General features: G+C 46.2%; 1 protein-coding gene across 17 annotated transcripts in view; it reads right to left on the bottom strand.

Annotated features, from left to right (window-relative positions):
* LOC118209620 (latent-transforming growth factor beta-binding protein 4) overlaps positions 1 to 17,421 on the bottom strand; it is a 133,092-nt gene that overhangs the window by 41,543 nt on the left and 74,128 nt on the right. For 13 of the 17 annotated variants that reach the window (XM_035385128.1, XM_035385129.1, XM_035385123.1 and 10 more), the window contains exons 10-17: positions 12,821 to 12,943; positions 9,441 to 9,605; positions 8,987 to 9,277; positions 7,722 to 7,823; positions 2,901 to 3,029; positions 1,933 to 2,058; positions 829 to 954; positions 625 to 744 (exon numbers count right to left, since the gene is read on the bottom strand). In XM_035385128.1, the coding sequence (XP_035241019.1) occupies positions 625 to 744; positions 829 to 954; positions 1,933 to 2,058; positions 2,901 to 3,029; positions 7,722 to 7,823; positions 8,987 to 9,277; positions 9,441 to 9,605; positions 12,821 to 12,943 (1,182 nt within the window). The remainder of the gene's footprint in view (positions 1 to 624; positions 745 to 828; positions 955 to 1,932; positions 2,059 to 2,900; positions 3,030 to 7,721; positions 7,824 to 8,986; positions 9,278 to 9,440; positions 9,606 to 12,820; positions 12,944 to 17,421) is intronic. The other 4 variants (XM_035385116.1, XM_035385115.1, XM_035385119.1 and 1 more) reach the window with 4 other exon arrangements.

The raw sequence follows: 17,421 nt of genomic DNA on the forward strand, positions 1-17,421 counted from the left end.
TGGCGTGTGTTCATTTGTAACCTGCACGATGGAACTGTTCCATGACATCATGCTAGCTTATTGTAGAATACTGTTTTAACTGAGGAACAGATGCCTGATGGTTCTTTATATGCTAACTGGTTAACGAGCCTGCACTGATATTCATGATATAGCATGGTAAAATAGAATTCCCTTCGCTAGCATAAACGGCAAAAATGTCCGGGGTCTGTAACCCTGCTCTGGAAAGCCACACGCTCTCCTGATTTTTGTTTTTGCCTTAAAGTCAGCACCCCATTCAAGTACTGGGATCACTCTCAAGCCATCCATATAAAAAAACATTTTTTTGGATTAAGGATTAGTATTCTGTGACTTTTAAACTCTAAGGTGTTATATGAAATGACACACCAAAATTATTCTACCATGGAAGACAACATAAGCTGCTTTACCCTAAGGACAATTTTTAAATATATTTGTGTCAATATGTATCTTGATCAGTATCCTCTGAAAGAAAAAGAAAAACAGGGAAGATGGAAGGAAAATGTACACAAAAGGCATATTTGGAGAATATGAATAGCGCAGAAGAACTGGAAAAGGACGTCCATTTTATGCCAAAATGGCATCCATTTCAAACATCTCAAGTCTTACCTGTGCAGGTGTTGGCCTGTAGCTTGTACCCAGTGGAACACGCACACCTGTAGCTGCCCAGGGTGTTCTCACAGCGCCCGTTAGCACAGAGGCTGGGGGCCTGGCGACACTCGTCTACGTCTGCACAAAAAAAACACAGCGCATTTCAAGGCAAGCGATCGACGCGTCGCCGGGCGCACGTCGAAGGCTCGAGAGAACTCTTACCGAGACACTGCGTTTGCTGCGGGCTGCTTTGGAAGCCGGCGGGACAAGTGCAGCGGAAGCTTCCGGGGGTATTCTGGCACTGGCCGGGGGAACAGAGCCGCGGGGTCTGGACACACTCGTTCACATCTGCAGGGGGGCGGGGGGCACGCGATTGTCGGAGAGCGCACGAGCGTTAGAGAGCACACGCAACAGACGCTCTTCAGCTCAGAGGAGGAGGAAACGGTCAGAAATCAGCAGCCCCTGGGCCAGGTGTGACAGTGTAGCGTGGGGAACATTTTGACATGACTATTACATTGGTGGTGTTACAACGAATACAATACTTCATTTTGCACTCCTTGCCCATACGCGGATGGCGGAAAACTTTGACTTTGCTAGAATTAGCGATAGAACCCTCTAGGGGGCGCTGACAGTCAGGAGGGCTTTGTGCGGGGAAATGGTGAACCACTTTGTCTTTTATGTTGCATGAAAAAAGCACACAAGGGAAGCATAGCAAAATACGTTTTTCAACAGAGGATCACTCTGGAGAACAGGCCAATGTTTCATTATCCCAGCAAGCGGATTGAATTCTGTAGAACAGCAAATATGAAGGGGAGCAGCGCACTTAAACTTAAGCTGGAGAGGAGGGACTTCCTGTCAGTATAATGGACACAGTTAATGGTGGCAGTAATATCAGCACCATTGCACACTCTCTGAAGAAATCTACTACGCATCTGACAGATACTATTTTCAAATTCTGTATTGGTAATACAATTGCGTCTCAAGAGCAAGAAATAGCCTAGCAGTGTGTTGTGTTTCAGTTGATTATCTGCTCTTAGCAAAGTGTTTCTACTAAGAGGTTTACAGAAGATAATGGATTCAAGTTTACCAGTGTCATTTTTGAAAATAGTCATGTCCAGGTTAATGGACCTCTTGCTATGTTCCTCTGTAAAGAACAGAATTGACATACTGCAATAAATCCTCAAATTCCTTCCAAAATAAGCAGTATGGTGTCTATGTGCCTAAACCACAAAAATTTTTGTAAAGAAAGAACTATGGATGCATTCATTTTTTCAGCGACCCATAAACAGATTTGCATAGTTTGGTTCACATGCTGTGCTGTAGTACCTATGCAGCTGGTGCCCAGGGGTCCTGCCCGGTATCCTGTGGGACAGGTGCATCTGTACCCCCCGTCTGTGTTCTGACACTGGCCGCGGTCACAGGGTGGGGGAGTTCTCCTGCACTCGTCCACGTCTGGAAGGGGGGGGGTGGGGTGGGATGGTGGACGGTTGGGTAGGGAAAGGAAAGTTGTACTGAGGTTAACAGACGGGACCAGGAGGCGGACGGGATTTGAGCGCAGAGAACATGGGAGCGTCCGTACGCAAGCCCTCAGACAACAGAGAGAGAGAGAGCAGCAGGTTCATGACTGTACAGGAGGCCCAGGGAACCTTCACTAACCTCAGATAGATTCATCTGTAGGAGCACCAAGTTACACAATGCATCAGCAGCACAGGGCTGAAACAAGCATTCCCTGGTGAACAGAGCTACATAAAGACAACGAATATATTTTTAACACATATGGCCTGTTTTAGAAAATATTTAACCTGCTGTATTTTTCTTTATTTTACTGCAAAAAAACGAGGAGAGACAGTTTGTTCTTATAGGGGTTTTCTTCCTTATTCAGAGAGGGTTGCCGACAGAGAGGGGATCACAGTATAGAAAGTGGCATCACCTTTTCACTGGGGAATCTCGAAACACTGAAGCATTACTGACACAAACTGATCAATAATGGTAATTCAGGACTAACTTTGAAAACACATTGGCACGGACATTCACAACACATCTGTTAGTCTAAACGCTCCACATAAGTTCATGAAAAAAGAAAAAAAAAAGGTATCCAGTATTTCTTGTATATTAAAATCTTAAATGGGTCATATTTACCTGAAAGGCTAAAAGGAGGCTAAAGGTTTCTGACTACACTCAGCACAATGATCGGTGGCTGTATTACGGTAGTGTATTCTGATTGGCCAGTCTTGGGAGTACTGTACTCTGTGTGGTCAGGGGTGCCACACGTGGGCAGTGTGGCGTGGCCTCACCTTGGCACCGCCCCTGCTGGGCGTTCAGCTGGTAACCAGGGTTACAAACGCAGGTGTGCTTCCCGTCCGGCAGGTTCACGCAGCGACCCGACCCACAGATCCGGGGGTCGGCCTCACACGCACGTAGCGCTGGACAACCAGAACACACACAGAGTTCCCTTCACACATGACACCACAACACACACAGAGTTCCCTTCACACATGACATACACAACACACACAGAGTTCCCTTCACACATGACACCACAACACACACAGAGTTCCCTTCACACATGACATACACAACACACACAGAGTTCCCTTCACACATGACACCACAACACACACACAGTTCCCTTCACACATGACACCACAACACACACACAGTTCCCTTCACACGACACCACAACACACACAGAGTTCCCTTCACACATGACATACACAACACACACAGAGTTCCCTTCACACATGACACCACAACACACACACAGTTCCCTTCACACAACACCACAACACACACACAGTTCCCTTCACACAACACCACAACACACACAGAGTTCCCTTCACACATGACACCACAACACACACACAGTTCCCTTCACACAACACCACAACACACACACAGTTCCCTTCACACAACACCACAACACACACAGAGTTCCCTTCACACACAACACCACAACACACACACAGTTCCCTTCACACATGACACCACAACACACACACAGTTCCCTTGACACATGACACAACACACACAGAGTTCCCTTCACACATGACACCACAACACACACAGAGTTCCCTTCACACATGACATACACAATGTTTCTAACAACGACAAAACAACAACAACAACAATAATATTAATAATAATAATAATAATAATAATAATAATAATAATAATAATAATAATAATAACAGCAACAATAACTTTATTTCTATAGCACATTTTCATATAAGGATTGTAACCCAAAGTGCTTCACATAGAAAGAACACACAAATATATTGTATAAAAAGACACTCTCCATTCCACAACCTGAACCTATTCCACATAATCTCACATAATGGAATTACAGTGCAGTCTGTATTTGGACAGTGACACAATTTTTGTTGTTTTGTCTCTGTACAGATTAGATTTGAAACTAAATAATGGATATGAGGTTAAAGCTCATAGGAGGTTCAATGTTATTTCATTTCCAATCCAATGTGCTGGAGTGCAGAGCCAAATCAACAAAAATTGAGTCACTGTTCAAATACTTACGAACTGCAATGTATACTGAGAAACACAACTGTGGTGTGGGGATGGCTGGTTTAAGCAGCCACACCTGCCCTGGGTCAAGCTAATTAGACCTGGCCAATTGGATAATTGGTTAAGAATTAGATGATTGGCCAGGCTAATTGGACCCGGGGGCAGGAATGGCTGCACCTGTGCGTAGTGAGGTAATCAGTGCGCACAGGTTAAATCTGCCATCCCCACTCACATGAAGGAGCCTCTCTGTCATTACAGTGTTTTAACATCTGCTCCTTGGCAGTAACATCTTGCCAACCCTTGTAAAATAAATGTGGACTTTTTGAACATCATCTCCCTGTGTCTCTGTGCTGGAAGGCCCCTTGGAAAGCCACTTCGGTGGCCTGTGGCAGGCGTGTTTGCCACAACAACGTTTATTTATTTATGTGACATTGCTCGCATGCGCTGTCACATGAATCGACAAATTTAACATCCAAAACAATCTTTAGCTTTCTGAAACAGTCAGCCTCACTTCCAGGTGACGAAAGTAGGTGGCAGTATCGATACATGTGCTGTTCTGGGGATAAAGAAATAAAAACATTTCCTCAACTTCAGAAAAAAAACTGTTGCTGTTCTACTTTGCTGGTATAGTTTAGTTTAGATCACAAATACTGCAGTATATTTTATCCACAATCACACTCGACCTTACCCTACCCTACCCTGGTCTGCCATCTCTTTTTTAATATTTTTAAATATAACCCTTTTTAACTTATGACGGGGGTTCCTGGGAAGTCTTTCAGCCTGACTGGGGGACCCTGGATCAAAACCAGATGACAACCCCTGATGTATGTGAATGAATATGCAGTCTGTGGTGAAAGATTCAAGTGACTAAATATAAAAATACTTAAATATACTTGTGTACAGAGTGAACTGAAATCTGCCTCTTTCCGTCAAGTTTGAGTTCTAATTCTGTAAGAACAGATGACCATTGTCTAAAAATACTGCTATGAAGTTCATGGTAGAAACATTTGTCAAGAAGTTTTCTTCAAAAGAACTTAAAAAGAACATCCTGCAGCTCCTCTTGTATTAAATATGACAGAGTAAATCCCACACTTGAGTATAAGAACTCTGGCCTGGAATCAATAGATTTTTTCCATTGAAATTTTTTTTCTTGAATTTTCGTTATTGCTCAGCCAGTTTTTAAGGAAGAATGATGGAACACTGGCCTGTGCCTGGATATATGTTACCATCAGGCACTAGCACGCCTGTTTACCATCTGCTGAAAAACACGGTCCTGTAGCCATAAAATGGCACAGCGTAGCTTTTACCAGCCAGCGCCATTTACTTATGTACTCACCACTAGAGCATCTGAGCAGAGAACTCAAGGAGCTGGGACAGAGAGGGTGTGGCAAGCGTGTTTGGCCAGGTGTAGAGGGTGTGGCATGCGTGTTTGGCCAGGTGTAGAGGGTGTGGCATGTGTGTTTGGCCAGGTGTAGAGGGTGTGGCAAGTGTGTTTGACCAGGTGTAATAGGTGTGGCATGCGTGTTTGACCAGGTGTAATCCAAAATCACAGTACCAATCTTTGTTTTTTAATAAAGAATGTAAAAAAAGAAGTTTTAATTCATATTCCATAGTTTCCATGGTAGTCAAGACCTGGTATTAACAGTTGGGTTTTTTGTCAAAGGACAGTACAACAAATCTAGTTGCTCTTGTAGTTGACCTTCGCAACTGTGAAAATCCCATTGCATTCTACTGCCTTACTCTGAGCCAGAACAAGGAGTAGAGACAGAGTGTCACACAAGCCAAGCGTTCAACAAGCCACATCCAGATTTCACATTCAGGCAGTAAATGAATAGGCATATGGACAGGTTTTACACAGCTGTGACTGAATGGCTTTTGGATAGGCTGGACACAGGAGTGACTGAATGGCTTTTCGATTGCTGTGACACAGCTGTGACTGACTGGCTTTGGGATAGGTTGGACACAGGAGAGGCTGAATGGCTTTTGGATAGGTTGGACACAGGAGAGGCTGAATGGCTTTTGGATAGATTGGACACAGGGGTGACTGAATGGCTTTTGGATAGGTTGGACACAGGAGAGGCTGAATGGCTTTTGGATGGGTTTGACACAGGGGTGACTGAATGGCTTTTGGATAGATTGGACACAGCTGTTACTGAATGGCTGTTGTGTGGGTTTGACATAGAAGTGACTGAATGGCTTTTAGATTGTGTTATGACCCATTTTTAGAGATGCTTTGCTTCCATTCTTTTGTTGGCAGACGGAATTGGCAACAAGCAAATTAGACCAGAGACACTATTAATTTATGGGAAAAGATAGGCACCTGGAAAACAAAATGGGCCAAAATTAAATCATCTCAACAGCAGACCCCTCAGTATTTTAAAGAGAAAAGTAATTGTGAATTAGAAAACAATAGGGATTATGCACATAACTGTATCAGTCACTTAAAATAAGAAAATGGGAAATAAAGAATTTTGCCCATTCTTGCTTTGATGAAAGTAAGGAAAGTAAATGATTTTACACTGGGGAACAAACTGTTGCTCAGGAAGCACTCTTCACATTTGCTCACCTTTGCACCAGCAGCATGAAAGGCAGTTGGGGGATCACAGTGGGTACACCTACACACAGGTGCTGAATGACTGCACACAATCCTGCTACTGTACACACTGGGGCAGGGTCGCGGTACACCTACACACAGGTGCTGAATGACTGCACACAATCCTGCTACTGTACACACTGGGGCAGGGACGCACTCTTTAAGCTCAGCCTGATCTTGCACAACCAGGCCTCTGTGGAGAGTATAAAACACCAGGCCAAGCCGCCCTGACACCGTCACCCCGCAGAAGGGGGAGCAGGGGGAGGCCTGGTCTTCTGAGAGGAGGGACCCACTGTGGAGGAAGCCTCTGAAGTGGGACCAAAAATTTAAAAAAGAAAATCCTAAAGGAAAAAGCTCCAAACTTAGTGCCATGCCCCCAGCTTGCTAACCTGGAAGGCTTGCTCTTCAGCCCTCCCGAACAAAAAGGAACTTGCAACGGGGGAAACAGGACTGGGACGACACTGCCAAAAACCAAGAACAAAACAGCCTGCTTTTCAAGGCTTTGCATTATGCTGAAAATGTGAAATTTCCAGAGCGATTAAATGCCTTGAGTTCTTTAATCACATTCTTTTCTTCAGATTGGATTGGATTGTTTCAAACATTTATGGAAGAATGAAAGGCTTTTGTCTTGCAGGGAAATGGTGAACCACTCAAGCAAAAATCAAGTGGGAAGGTTGAGGAGGCATTAAGAAGGATTACCATTAGCAAAACATAACCTCTGACTATCAAAGAAAAATAACACTGGGAACAGGGAAAGGCAACCAACAGAAACCAGGAAATGATACCTAACGCATGTGCTGAAGGCATACAGTATACCTAATGAATGATGCTCCTACCAATGCAAACTTCAGTAGTCAGAATGTTGTTAATAAATCGCTGAGAGTGTTGAAACAGGCTGCGGGTCAACCGTTTTTCTTCACAACAGTGAAGTGTAACATGATGATTGCGGCTGCTGTGTATATAAATAGTGCTACTTCAGTTCCGTCTGAGACAGACAGCGTACCTGGCCTGGGTGGAGCTGGACGGGGCGTGGCTGGAACGAGGAGGGGCCTAAAGGGCTGTCCATCACTTCGCGTGGCACCGGTTTGCTGTGGAAGGATTGCTGCTAAAAAGAAAAGGACATGATTGATCTGAGAAAGCGCAGCAGATATCAGTCTATGGTGGCATTTCAGTTTAGCAAAACAGATAAGAGTTGTAATACTCCTGTTATTTACTAAATCTGTTAAGACAATAACAACTTGTGAAACTGTGACAAATCTTTAGACACCCTTTCAGAGATTGCATTTAATTCCTGAACACAGAAGGGCTCCTTCAGATTCTGTGAAATAACAGAGGATGTCTTTTTTTAATAAAAGATTTGTGCTTGTGTGGAAATGACAGAGGTTCATCTGGTTAATTCTTTCTAAAGAGCATCTGAACTTTAAGGAAAGCTCAAAGGCTAGCAGAGCTCAGCCAGCTATGACTACCTGCGGTGTTTCACCTCCAATAGCCTCCAGGGGGCACTGCAAACCATGCAGTTCAGTTTGGTTTAAGTAATGTGAATTAATGATGTAATTGTGCGTTATAATTTTTTTCTTTGGTTTGAGTAACAGTTAATATCAAGTTATTTTGCTTCTGTGAATGGGATCACTGGCATTGGCATGATCTTCCCTGGTTTTATTTTGTTTAACAAAACTTCACAATGCTGTTGCCATGATTTCTTAGCCATAGCATAGCATGTTTAAGCTATTTAGCTACAGGTTCAATGTGAAATTAAAAGTGGTCCATAATAAATGCTTAGGCAATGTTTAATTGAAATTCTGACAGAAGAAAATTCAACCAAATTTCTCTTATGAGATTCGTTAAAAGTCCATTTTTGAAATAAAAAAGAAAAGCGACAGCCCTACTCTGTACCTTCCACAAAAGAACAACTTGTGAGAAATGTGTGATTAGTACATCCTGATCCTTCTCTTCCATTGCAGTGGTAAACTGCAGAAATTGGCAGTACACCCCGCACAAAGCGCACGGCTCTTAAAGGCAATGAGACGAGGTCAGTTGATTGGCTAAGAATGAATCAAGCTGCAACACACCCACTGATAAGAGACTCATCCTAATCCAGCCCATTTCCCATCTGTGCCGCACACTTTGAGCTGTGGGCGCCTCACCTGGTCACTAAAATACCAGCATTCAACAGCCACACTCCGTGCGCCCATGTGCTGCGCCAATGACCGAGAAATAGAGCCCACGGTACCATGAATATTTAAAACATCCTTGGAATCAATACATTACCTCTCTGGGCACTGCCAGCTGGCTGCTGGGGCCTACTCTGAGCGGTGTGGCTGCCTGCGCTGGACGGCAGCTGGGGTCTACTCTGAGCGGTGTGGCTGCCTGTGCTGGACGGCAGCTGGGGTCTACTCTGAGCTGTGTGGCTGCCTGCGCTGGACGGCAGCTGGGGTCTACTCTGAGGGGTGAGGGAGGCCCCCGCGGTGCCCAGCTGCTCTTGCGCCCTCTGGTGGAAATTGTTTGCCGAGGCTGAGTATTGGTATCCAGGCCCAGCTGGGCAGATCTCCTTAAAGCCATCTGTAAACAAACACAACGGCAAGCTCAGGAGTGTGTTCATACAAGAACATTGCTGGAGTTTAAGAGCTCCGTGAATTATGCTTGCAGGCTCTGACATGCACACATTGACGTGCGCGCTCTGACGTGCACACTTTGACGTGCACGCTCCGACGTGCGCGCTCACCCGAGCCGAAGTACGGGCACTTCTCGCAGCTCCTGCCCCAGGCCTTGCCCACTCGGCTGCAGCAGCAGATCTGCTTGGTGATGTTCCTCAGGATGGGCAGGGTGCAGGTCCCCTGGCTCACGATGCGGTAGCACTGCCCCTTGTCCTCCGAAATGACCTTCTGGGCTGCGGGGCGGGCAAGCGAGAAAGCGTGTGAGGGGTGGAAGGGGTGGAGGAAGCGCCCCACTCATGGGGCAGAGGGGACCGGGGCAGCTGCTTCCTCCCTGTCCTCAAGCTACCATTCTGTTTCCCTGGAACTAGATGCATTCACATGACATTTTTTTAGGAAGTAGCCTCCATTACAACTGGCTCTTTCTGATATGTTCTTTCCACCTCCCTATCCGTTGTGCAATAGTTCTGTCAGGAGGTTGCAAGGGGATTTTCGCCACAGTTACTGCCAGTTGCTCAGGCTGTTACCATACTACCTGCAATCATGGCTTGAACCTACAACTATCAGGCCAAGGCTGCACTCATAGTGAAAACCTTTGCAAACTGAGATCCAATTAGGAGCACCATACTGTAAGAGACTCACAGAGACATTCCAAATTTTAAGTGAGCCTCAGCTGAACACCTATCAAACCCACAGTGAATTCCCTTCGCCGGTGAAGGGTCCTGATATCCCCCTTACAAGTGGAGCGCTCAGTTGAATTTGTAAGCTAAGCTCATTACTGACCTCCCCTCTGTTAATTTGGGAGAGTAATGAGGACCCCCTCTGAAAAACACTATGAGAGCTGCTGCATCTTTTCACCCATCAATGCACCAATTGAGCTCGGGCACAATGATCACATGACCATGGCTAAGGGCATACCACCCCGCAGGGCTGTTGGCCAGGGTCAGCACTGGCAAGGTCCGGATTTCATACCCGACCATGGGGCCCATCCACACGCAGGAACAGCGCCTTAACAGGAGGAGACACACAACAGACTCCTCTCTTTACCCTGTCAGGACCCAAGCATGCCAGCCGGCCAATCAGAGTTGGCATCTTAATTAAAGAGCCTTCATGGCTGCAACTGAACAAGTGGACAGGTGATGTGCTCACTACCTCTTCAGCTACATGAGCAAACACCTGAGCTGAGCAGCTTTTGCTAAAGATTGCCATGGTAATCAAGGGTCTATGTAACAGACTGAGATTGGTGCAGTTTCCCAGCAGCTGCTGAAAGGGAGATGATGAATTTGAGAACATCAAGAGAACTTCCTGGTCTCCTGCCAGGACACTAAAACATCATCACTCTTTCATTGAAGCCAGAGAGGAGCTCTCCACCAATCACACGGTATGTTGGTAACAACAAATAGAACAAAGCCATTTGTAATTGGTGGATGCCTTCTAGTTATAGTCCCTTTTGTGATAAGGGCTCTTGGATATATAGCCAGAAAGTATCCACCAATCATCGTCGTGGTTGCTCCGTTTTTGACTTCTAACACAGTCTGTGATTGGTGGAGCTTCTCTCTGGTTTCTATGCAGAAGGTGACAACACCAACATTCCACCCATTTTATTATCCTTGGTCTCATAGATATGGGGAAACTGAAGCTTGAGACTGGCCAATGAGGAGGAATATTTCATCACCTGCTCCTGTGGGAACATGCAGCCTTGTTCACACTGCTATGAAATCCCTACATGACCCGCCTTATTTCATAATGATGGAATTTTGACTCGGTGTGAACTTGGTTTAAAGAGGATGCATTCCACGTGATCCAGGTTTGCATAAACCAAACAGACCAGATTTAAACAGTTTTCCAAATGGACAAGTTGATAAATGAACTTTTTTCCCAGCCTTATTAGTGTAGTTGGGAAAAGGACACAAGGGATGTAGCAGCTGTTCACAACGAAGTCTGTAAATAAGAAGCCATATCTTGTGCAGATGTGAACAGGTCTTGCTTGCCACCATGTTCCCCAATAGTCTGATTAATGGTTTCCATCCAATAAACCCCTGCAAGCCACATTTTTAAAAGCGTCATATGATTAATACTGAATTCATCGTTCACTGAGATTTGGCCTGGTCCGAGCAGCCGTTTTTGAGCTAACAGGACGGTTGCTATATAACACAACACCTTTCGCTAATGTGCACTCGTACCGTAGATGGCCTCTTCTCCCTGTGTGGGACTGATGGAGTGAGCACAGGAGAACATCGACAGGACAAACCTTCTCATGCCAAACACCATGTGCGGACACACCAGTGACGCCGAGGGGTCAAAGGGCGGGGACACGGAAAGGAGAGTTTGAGAGCATTCAGGTGGCCTTTCGGCGAGAGGGTCATGATTTAATGTGTACCCAGACGGGTAACAAGATGCGTAAGACAGACAAGAGCTTTCCGCAGTCCAGCGGGTCGAAGCCAGAAGCCAAGGGGAGGGGGCGAGATGGAGAAAGCGAGCGCTTGACCCCCCCCACCCCCCCCCGCCCCGTCGGGGAGCTGGGCCTGCTGGTCCAGGCTTTTCCAGGCGCAGGGTTTAGCGGTGAAGCGGAAGGTAGCAGCAGCACAGGCAAGCCTCGGCACAGTCACAGGCACAGCCCAGCCCAGCCGGCATTGCTCAGGCCCGGCGCAGTCACAGGCACAGCCCAGCTGGCATTGCTCAGGCCCGGCGCAGTCACAGGCACAGCCCAGCCCAGTCGGCATTGATCAGGCCCAGCAGCCCTCACAAATGCCCGATGGAATAAGCCGACTGAGAGCATCACTGACCTGTGTGCAGAACTGTGTGTGCGTGTGTGTGTGTGAGAGAGTGTGTGTGTGTGTGTGTGTGAGAGAGTGTGCGTGTGTGTGTGTGTGTGTGTGAGTGTGCTCAATGTTTGTGTGGGTGTTAGGTATTTTACATCAAGGTGTAAAAAAAAATCCAGAAAAAAAGCTTGTAGATGTGACTTCAGATGTGTAATATTCTGTCAGTATAACTGTAGATGTGAGTGTAGATATGACAGCAGATGTGTAATATGCTGTCAGTATAACTGTAGATGTGAGTGTAGTAGTGACTGCAGATGTGTAATACGCTCTCAGTATAACTGTAGATGTGACTGTAGATGTTTATACGCTTTCAGTATAACTGTAGATGTGACTAGACATGTAATACACTGTCAGTATAACTGTAGATGTGACTGTAGATGTTTATACACTGTCAGTATAACTGTAGATGTGACTAGACATGTAATACACTGTCAGTATTACTGTAGATGTGACTGTAGATGTGCAATATGCTGTCAGTATAACTGCAGATGTGACTGTAGATGCCTAATAGGCCGTCAGCATGCGGCTTCGGTGTTCTGTGCTGCTTCAGCTCGGCTTTATTCCTGCTGCCGTCATGCCAACCCGGCGATAGAGCACATTCACCTCCTGGTCAGGGCCCCCGTACTTACAGACACAGATCCCGTGAGACGCGTCCAGTAAATATCCCGTCCTGCACACGCAGGAGTGGCTCCCGCGAGTGTTGACACAGTTTCCGTTCTCGCAAAACCCAGGCTGCAAACACTCATTAATATCTACATGGGAGGGAAAGACTGCCGTCACATCCCTGGAAGCAGGGGATTCTGGGAGTCCCCTCTGGGTGCAGGGCCGGGATTTACACACAGCTGGGGATGCTCCTTAACACTGGAACAAGGCTAACTGTGCCACTGATGTTTCTCTCTTACAGTGTGATCATCTTTCGTGCAGAATTTCTGTGGCAGTGATGTCAAACAGTCCTGGAGGGCCGCAGGGTCTGCATGTATCTGTGGTTTCCTTTCAATCAGCAGCCAATTAAATCCTTGAGAACAAGGAGTGGGGATTCTTTAGCCAATCAGTGACTTCAATGAATAAGGAAAACAACAGGCACTGCAGCCCTCCTGGACAGGACTCTAGTAGCAGCAGCAGAAATAATAATAATAATAATAATAGTGATAAAACAGTGCAAGTTCATCTCTGAATGGAAGGTACACAAAGACAGGGCCCTAAAAGACTTCATAATGAGTGGGGTGGGGGTAGGGTGGGGGTGGGGCTGACTGAACTCAACCACCACTGAAGTTTATGAGATGCACATCTAAGTGGGGAAATGATAATCCTATAATTACAAGTTCCGCATGCAGCTGGTGCTATCTAAATCTTACTGATGTTTATTACATACACATAGGTATATACACATTCTGATTAAAATCAACGAGGTCTTACAATTAGCTGGAATCTGTTCTAGGCATAAAACATTGTGTACCTTAATGTTTGATCCAAATAAAACTGTTGTAACAAGGGAGGTATATTTTATGTGACAGTAAGTTCAGTCCGCACATCATTAAATCAGATCATTAAAAAAACAAAAAAAACAAACAAACACAGTTTTAGAATGACAGCACCAAACCATTTGTTTTAGTGCTACCAGTTGAAAACAAGTCATAGATAGGGTTATTCGAAATGCCCTGTTATTCAAACCTTTGGCATGATCAGACATCCGCTTGGTAATATGATTCTAAATTTATAACCACGCTTAATATTGCATGTCTGGTCAGGTGCAATAAAAAGCATGTATTTGGGGGTCATTTTACAGTTTTGTAATTGGAAACTATACTTGCTTTGAGATGCAGCACTGTACATATAATACCTCACATACCTTTAGCGAACAGAGAATCCGGCCCCTAACTGAAAATCCTCAGTTGACCTGGATCATATTTTTAACAGCTCAGCTCTACAGTGAGTTACTGTTCTCATTTTGCATTTACAGCTGGCTCAAACTGGAAAGCTCAAGAGGAGAACACCGGAGGGACACAGAGACTGAGAGGAAGGTTGCAGGCGGACTCCCGCCGTCTCCACGGTAACACTGCCTCACCCGGAGAGCTCGGATTTAGAGCCCTTAATGACGGGTTTGGGTCTGTGAGGTGTACACACACAGAGCTCTCTAATAGGCCATGTTGGTTAATCCGTCGGGCAGCTGTTTTGTGATGCGCCTGCCTGCTTTTTAATTAAAGGTCACCTGCGGCTGCTGGCTCCACATAATAAAGCCAGTTCCGCATAATTAGAAGTGACACGTGCGCCATGTGTTTACCAAAAACAAAACATCTGATGATGCACTCTGTTAAGCCAAGCCCACTTCTACCATTAAGAACATCTTAAAGAAATGGCAGGTCATAAGATGTGATAATTAAGGGAGACAGTGCACCCGTGCTTGTATGGAAAGAGCAATGACCCAGTCAAACGGGTTCAGCTCCAGAAATCATCAGCCACTCCATCCAGGTGGGGTCATTATCAATAACCAAAAGCCTATGGCCCAGCAGAGAGCGGTGATCAGGTGTGATGGGGAATGTGGTCCGTCCAACATAGTGCTTAAACTTGCACACAGCCCACATGACAGCCCACAGATCTCTACCGAAAGTGGACTGCTGCTCCTGAGCTTTGGCTAGAGCCTGGCTGGCACAGGCAACAGCACATTCAAGTTCCTGGATATCCTGTGCCAACGCTGCCCCCCACAGACTCTTTAGGGGAATCAGTGTAAATCCTGAAAGAGACAGAAAAGTTAGGCAGCATCACAGTAGGGGCAGACGTGAGCACCCCCTTCAGGCACTGTGAGTAGCTGCCTCAAACAGTCCATTAAATTGGCACATTTCACCCCTGTCAGGCGATGCAAGGGCACTGCATGTTGTGAAGTTTTTAAACTGCCGGCAGTATGACCACAGGCCCTTACCTCTGAGGGGGGGCAAGGAGACGCCCAGGCCTTAACCTTGTGTTCTTCCGGTTGGGCTGAAGGCCATGACAGGTCCATAGATACACCACGCGACCTGGAAGGTGGCATTTCTGACAGCTGAGTTTTAGGCCAGCTGACTGTATCCTGGATAACAGCTCCTCCAGGTGGGCAAGGTGGTCCTCAGATGTGTGCCTATGAATGAACATCCAGGCAGACCATGCAGATGTGCCATAGCAGGTCCCTGAGGGTTGGCTCTATCGTACGCTGAAACGCAGCCGGATAATTATTCAGGCCTGAGGAGTGGCCCGGGACAGGTACAGGCCCCGCCCAGTGGAGAAGGCCGTGTTCTCCCTGACTCCTGTAGCCACCTCCACCTGCCAGGAGGCGACTGAAGAGACGAGCGTGCTAAACCAGGAAGAGTCTGCCAGGTTGTCAAGGATGTAACCCACCCACATCGCCGGCGGTAGTTGATGCAGAATCTCCACTGCAGGAGGAGCCCCAGGGAGGCCCAGGGAGGCCCAGGGGTAGCAGCCCTCTGAGATGCCTCCATCAGCCCTGGACCTCCGCCTCTTGTCAACGGTCACATGACCGGTGGCTGCTTCGGATGAGAAGGGTCCCACAGTCAGGAGCGGCCTGCGTGTGGCTCTCAACGCTGGGTCCGGGCCAGCGAGGAAGCGGGAGAACAGCTTCTCCCCCTGCTCGACACGCCCGTAATCTGGGGAAGCTTCCTGGACAAGCCAGCGAATGTCAGCAGCATAAACAAGGCTTTCTGGAGGAGCATGCAGGAAGACCAAACCAGTCGATATGCGTCTGTCCGGAAGCCTCCCTTTAACTGCCGTGTAATCTGACCAAACGGCAGCAGGAAGGCTGTCGCCTAATAGAAAAGCCGCTTTGCTTAATCGAGTGGGGAGAACCCTCACCAGTTCACCGTATTAGTCACCGCTGTTTCCAGAGAGCGCCTTCACAGGAACTCCAAACTGCCTTGCCCCGCTGGGGAAGCCCTGGTCTCCAGGGAAGGGAGAAGGCAAGCCGATCCTCAATTCCCCTGCCAGGAGAGAATTCTCCGAACCTCCCCGAGAAGACAACCTTTTTTTGTCTCAGAACCACACGTCTGACAAAGTTTGCGTGCAAAACTACCCATACCGTATCTATCTATACTGAGAAAAGCTAACCTGCAAGCCATAAGGCACAAATAATGACACCAAACTGCACTGACGCGTTCATGTTTCCAGCAGCACTTAATAAAACAGCGCTGCCACCTGTGCTATCGAGCTCCTGGCGTTTGCCTAACAGCCACCTCTTCAGGCGCTTTTCCTACATAGGGCCGAACCGTTACCAGAGCCACTTCATGCCGTTCCGCGCTGCTCAGTACTCACGGGAACGATTACCGTTTCTGTTTCCACCGTCGGGCTGCTACAACCAGGACTAGGAAGTATCTAAGAAAAACTAATGAGGACAGTAAGTGACGCGGTGGATCAGCGACGGCGTCCCGTTGTGAATGTAATAAATATGCGCCAGTTGTTGGAGTCGCTCCCCATACAATTTCGTTTTTGTTATGTTATGTTTTGTAGGCTGACGAAATGGACGAGGATTCTGTGTATTTTGGTCTGTTTTTGGTTTTTCTTTTTAGCGTATCCTCCACTGACCATCACTGTTACATGCATCACAAAAACTATTACACTACTAACTAACGCTTACGTTACAGTGTGAAATATCCACATTATATAATACCACTAACCTATTTAAAGACACTCAATCCAAAAATAACGTGTATAACCAAAATATTTTGAGCAGTAATACTTACATAGAAATTATGAAATTTTATCTGTGTTCAGTAGATGGAGACAGTAAATCAACAAGTTCAATCCGCTTCTGTTTTGCTCCAGAAAACGATGTCAGCTTGGTCTATCAGCAAATATATGGCTTAGCTATGCCCAGTCCTCAATAATAATAACATTTTCCATGAAATTATGAAAAATTGTTAACAACGTTTCCTTAGGTGCAGCGTCTTTTACTGCTAACACAAAGTGAATACGATGATAAGAAAATTTTCGGTTACGCTGACCTATAAAACACTATTCCAAAAGCAGAATTAGACATGTTTCACATCGTTAGAAAGCTTATACTCTCGCCTACTGAATAAACGAATTGTCAATCAAGCCAGACTGTACTAAAACGGGCGACAATGCCGTAAACGATACGTGTGGTGTTATGCACAGCTAGTTTTAACGTACCCAGGCATCACAAATGCGCGAAATGTATTCATAAACCGATTGTCCAAGACAATATATGACCACTCAGTCTCAAAAGGGA

This window comes from Anguilla anguilla, chromosome 12 (genome assembly GCF_013347855.1).
Source record: "Anguilla anguilla isolate fAngAng1 chromosome 12, fAngAng1.pri, whole genome shotgun sequence".
Lineage (NCBI taxonomy): Eukaryota > Metazoa > Chordata > Actinopteri > Anguilliformes > Anguillidae > Anguilla > Anguilla anguilla.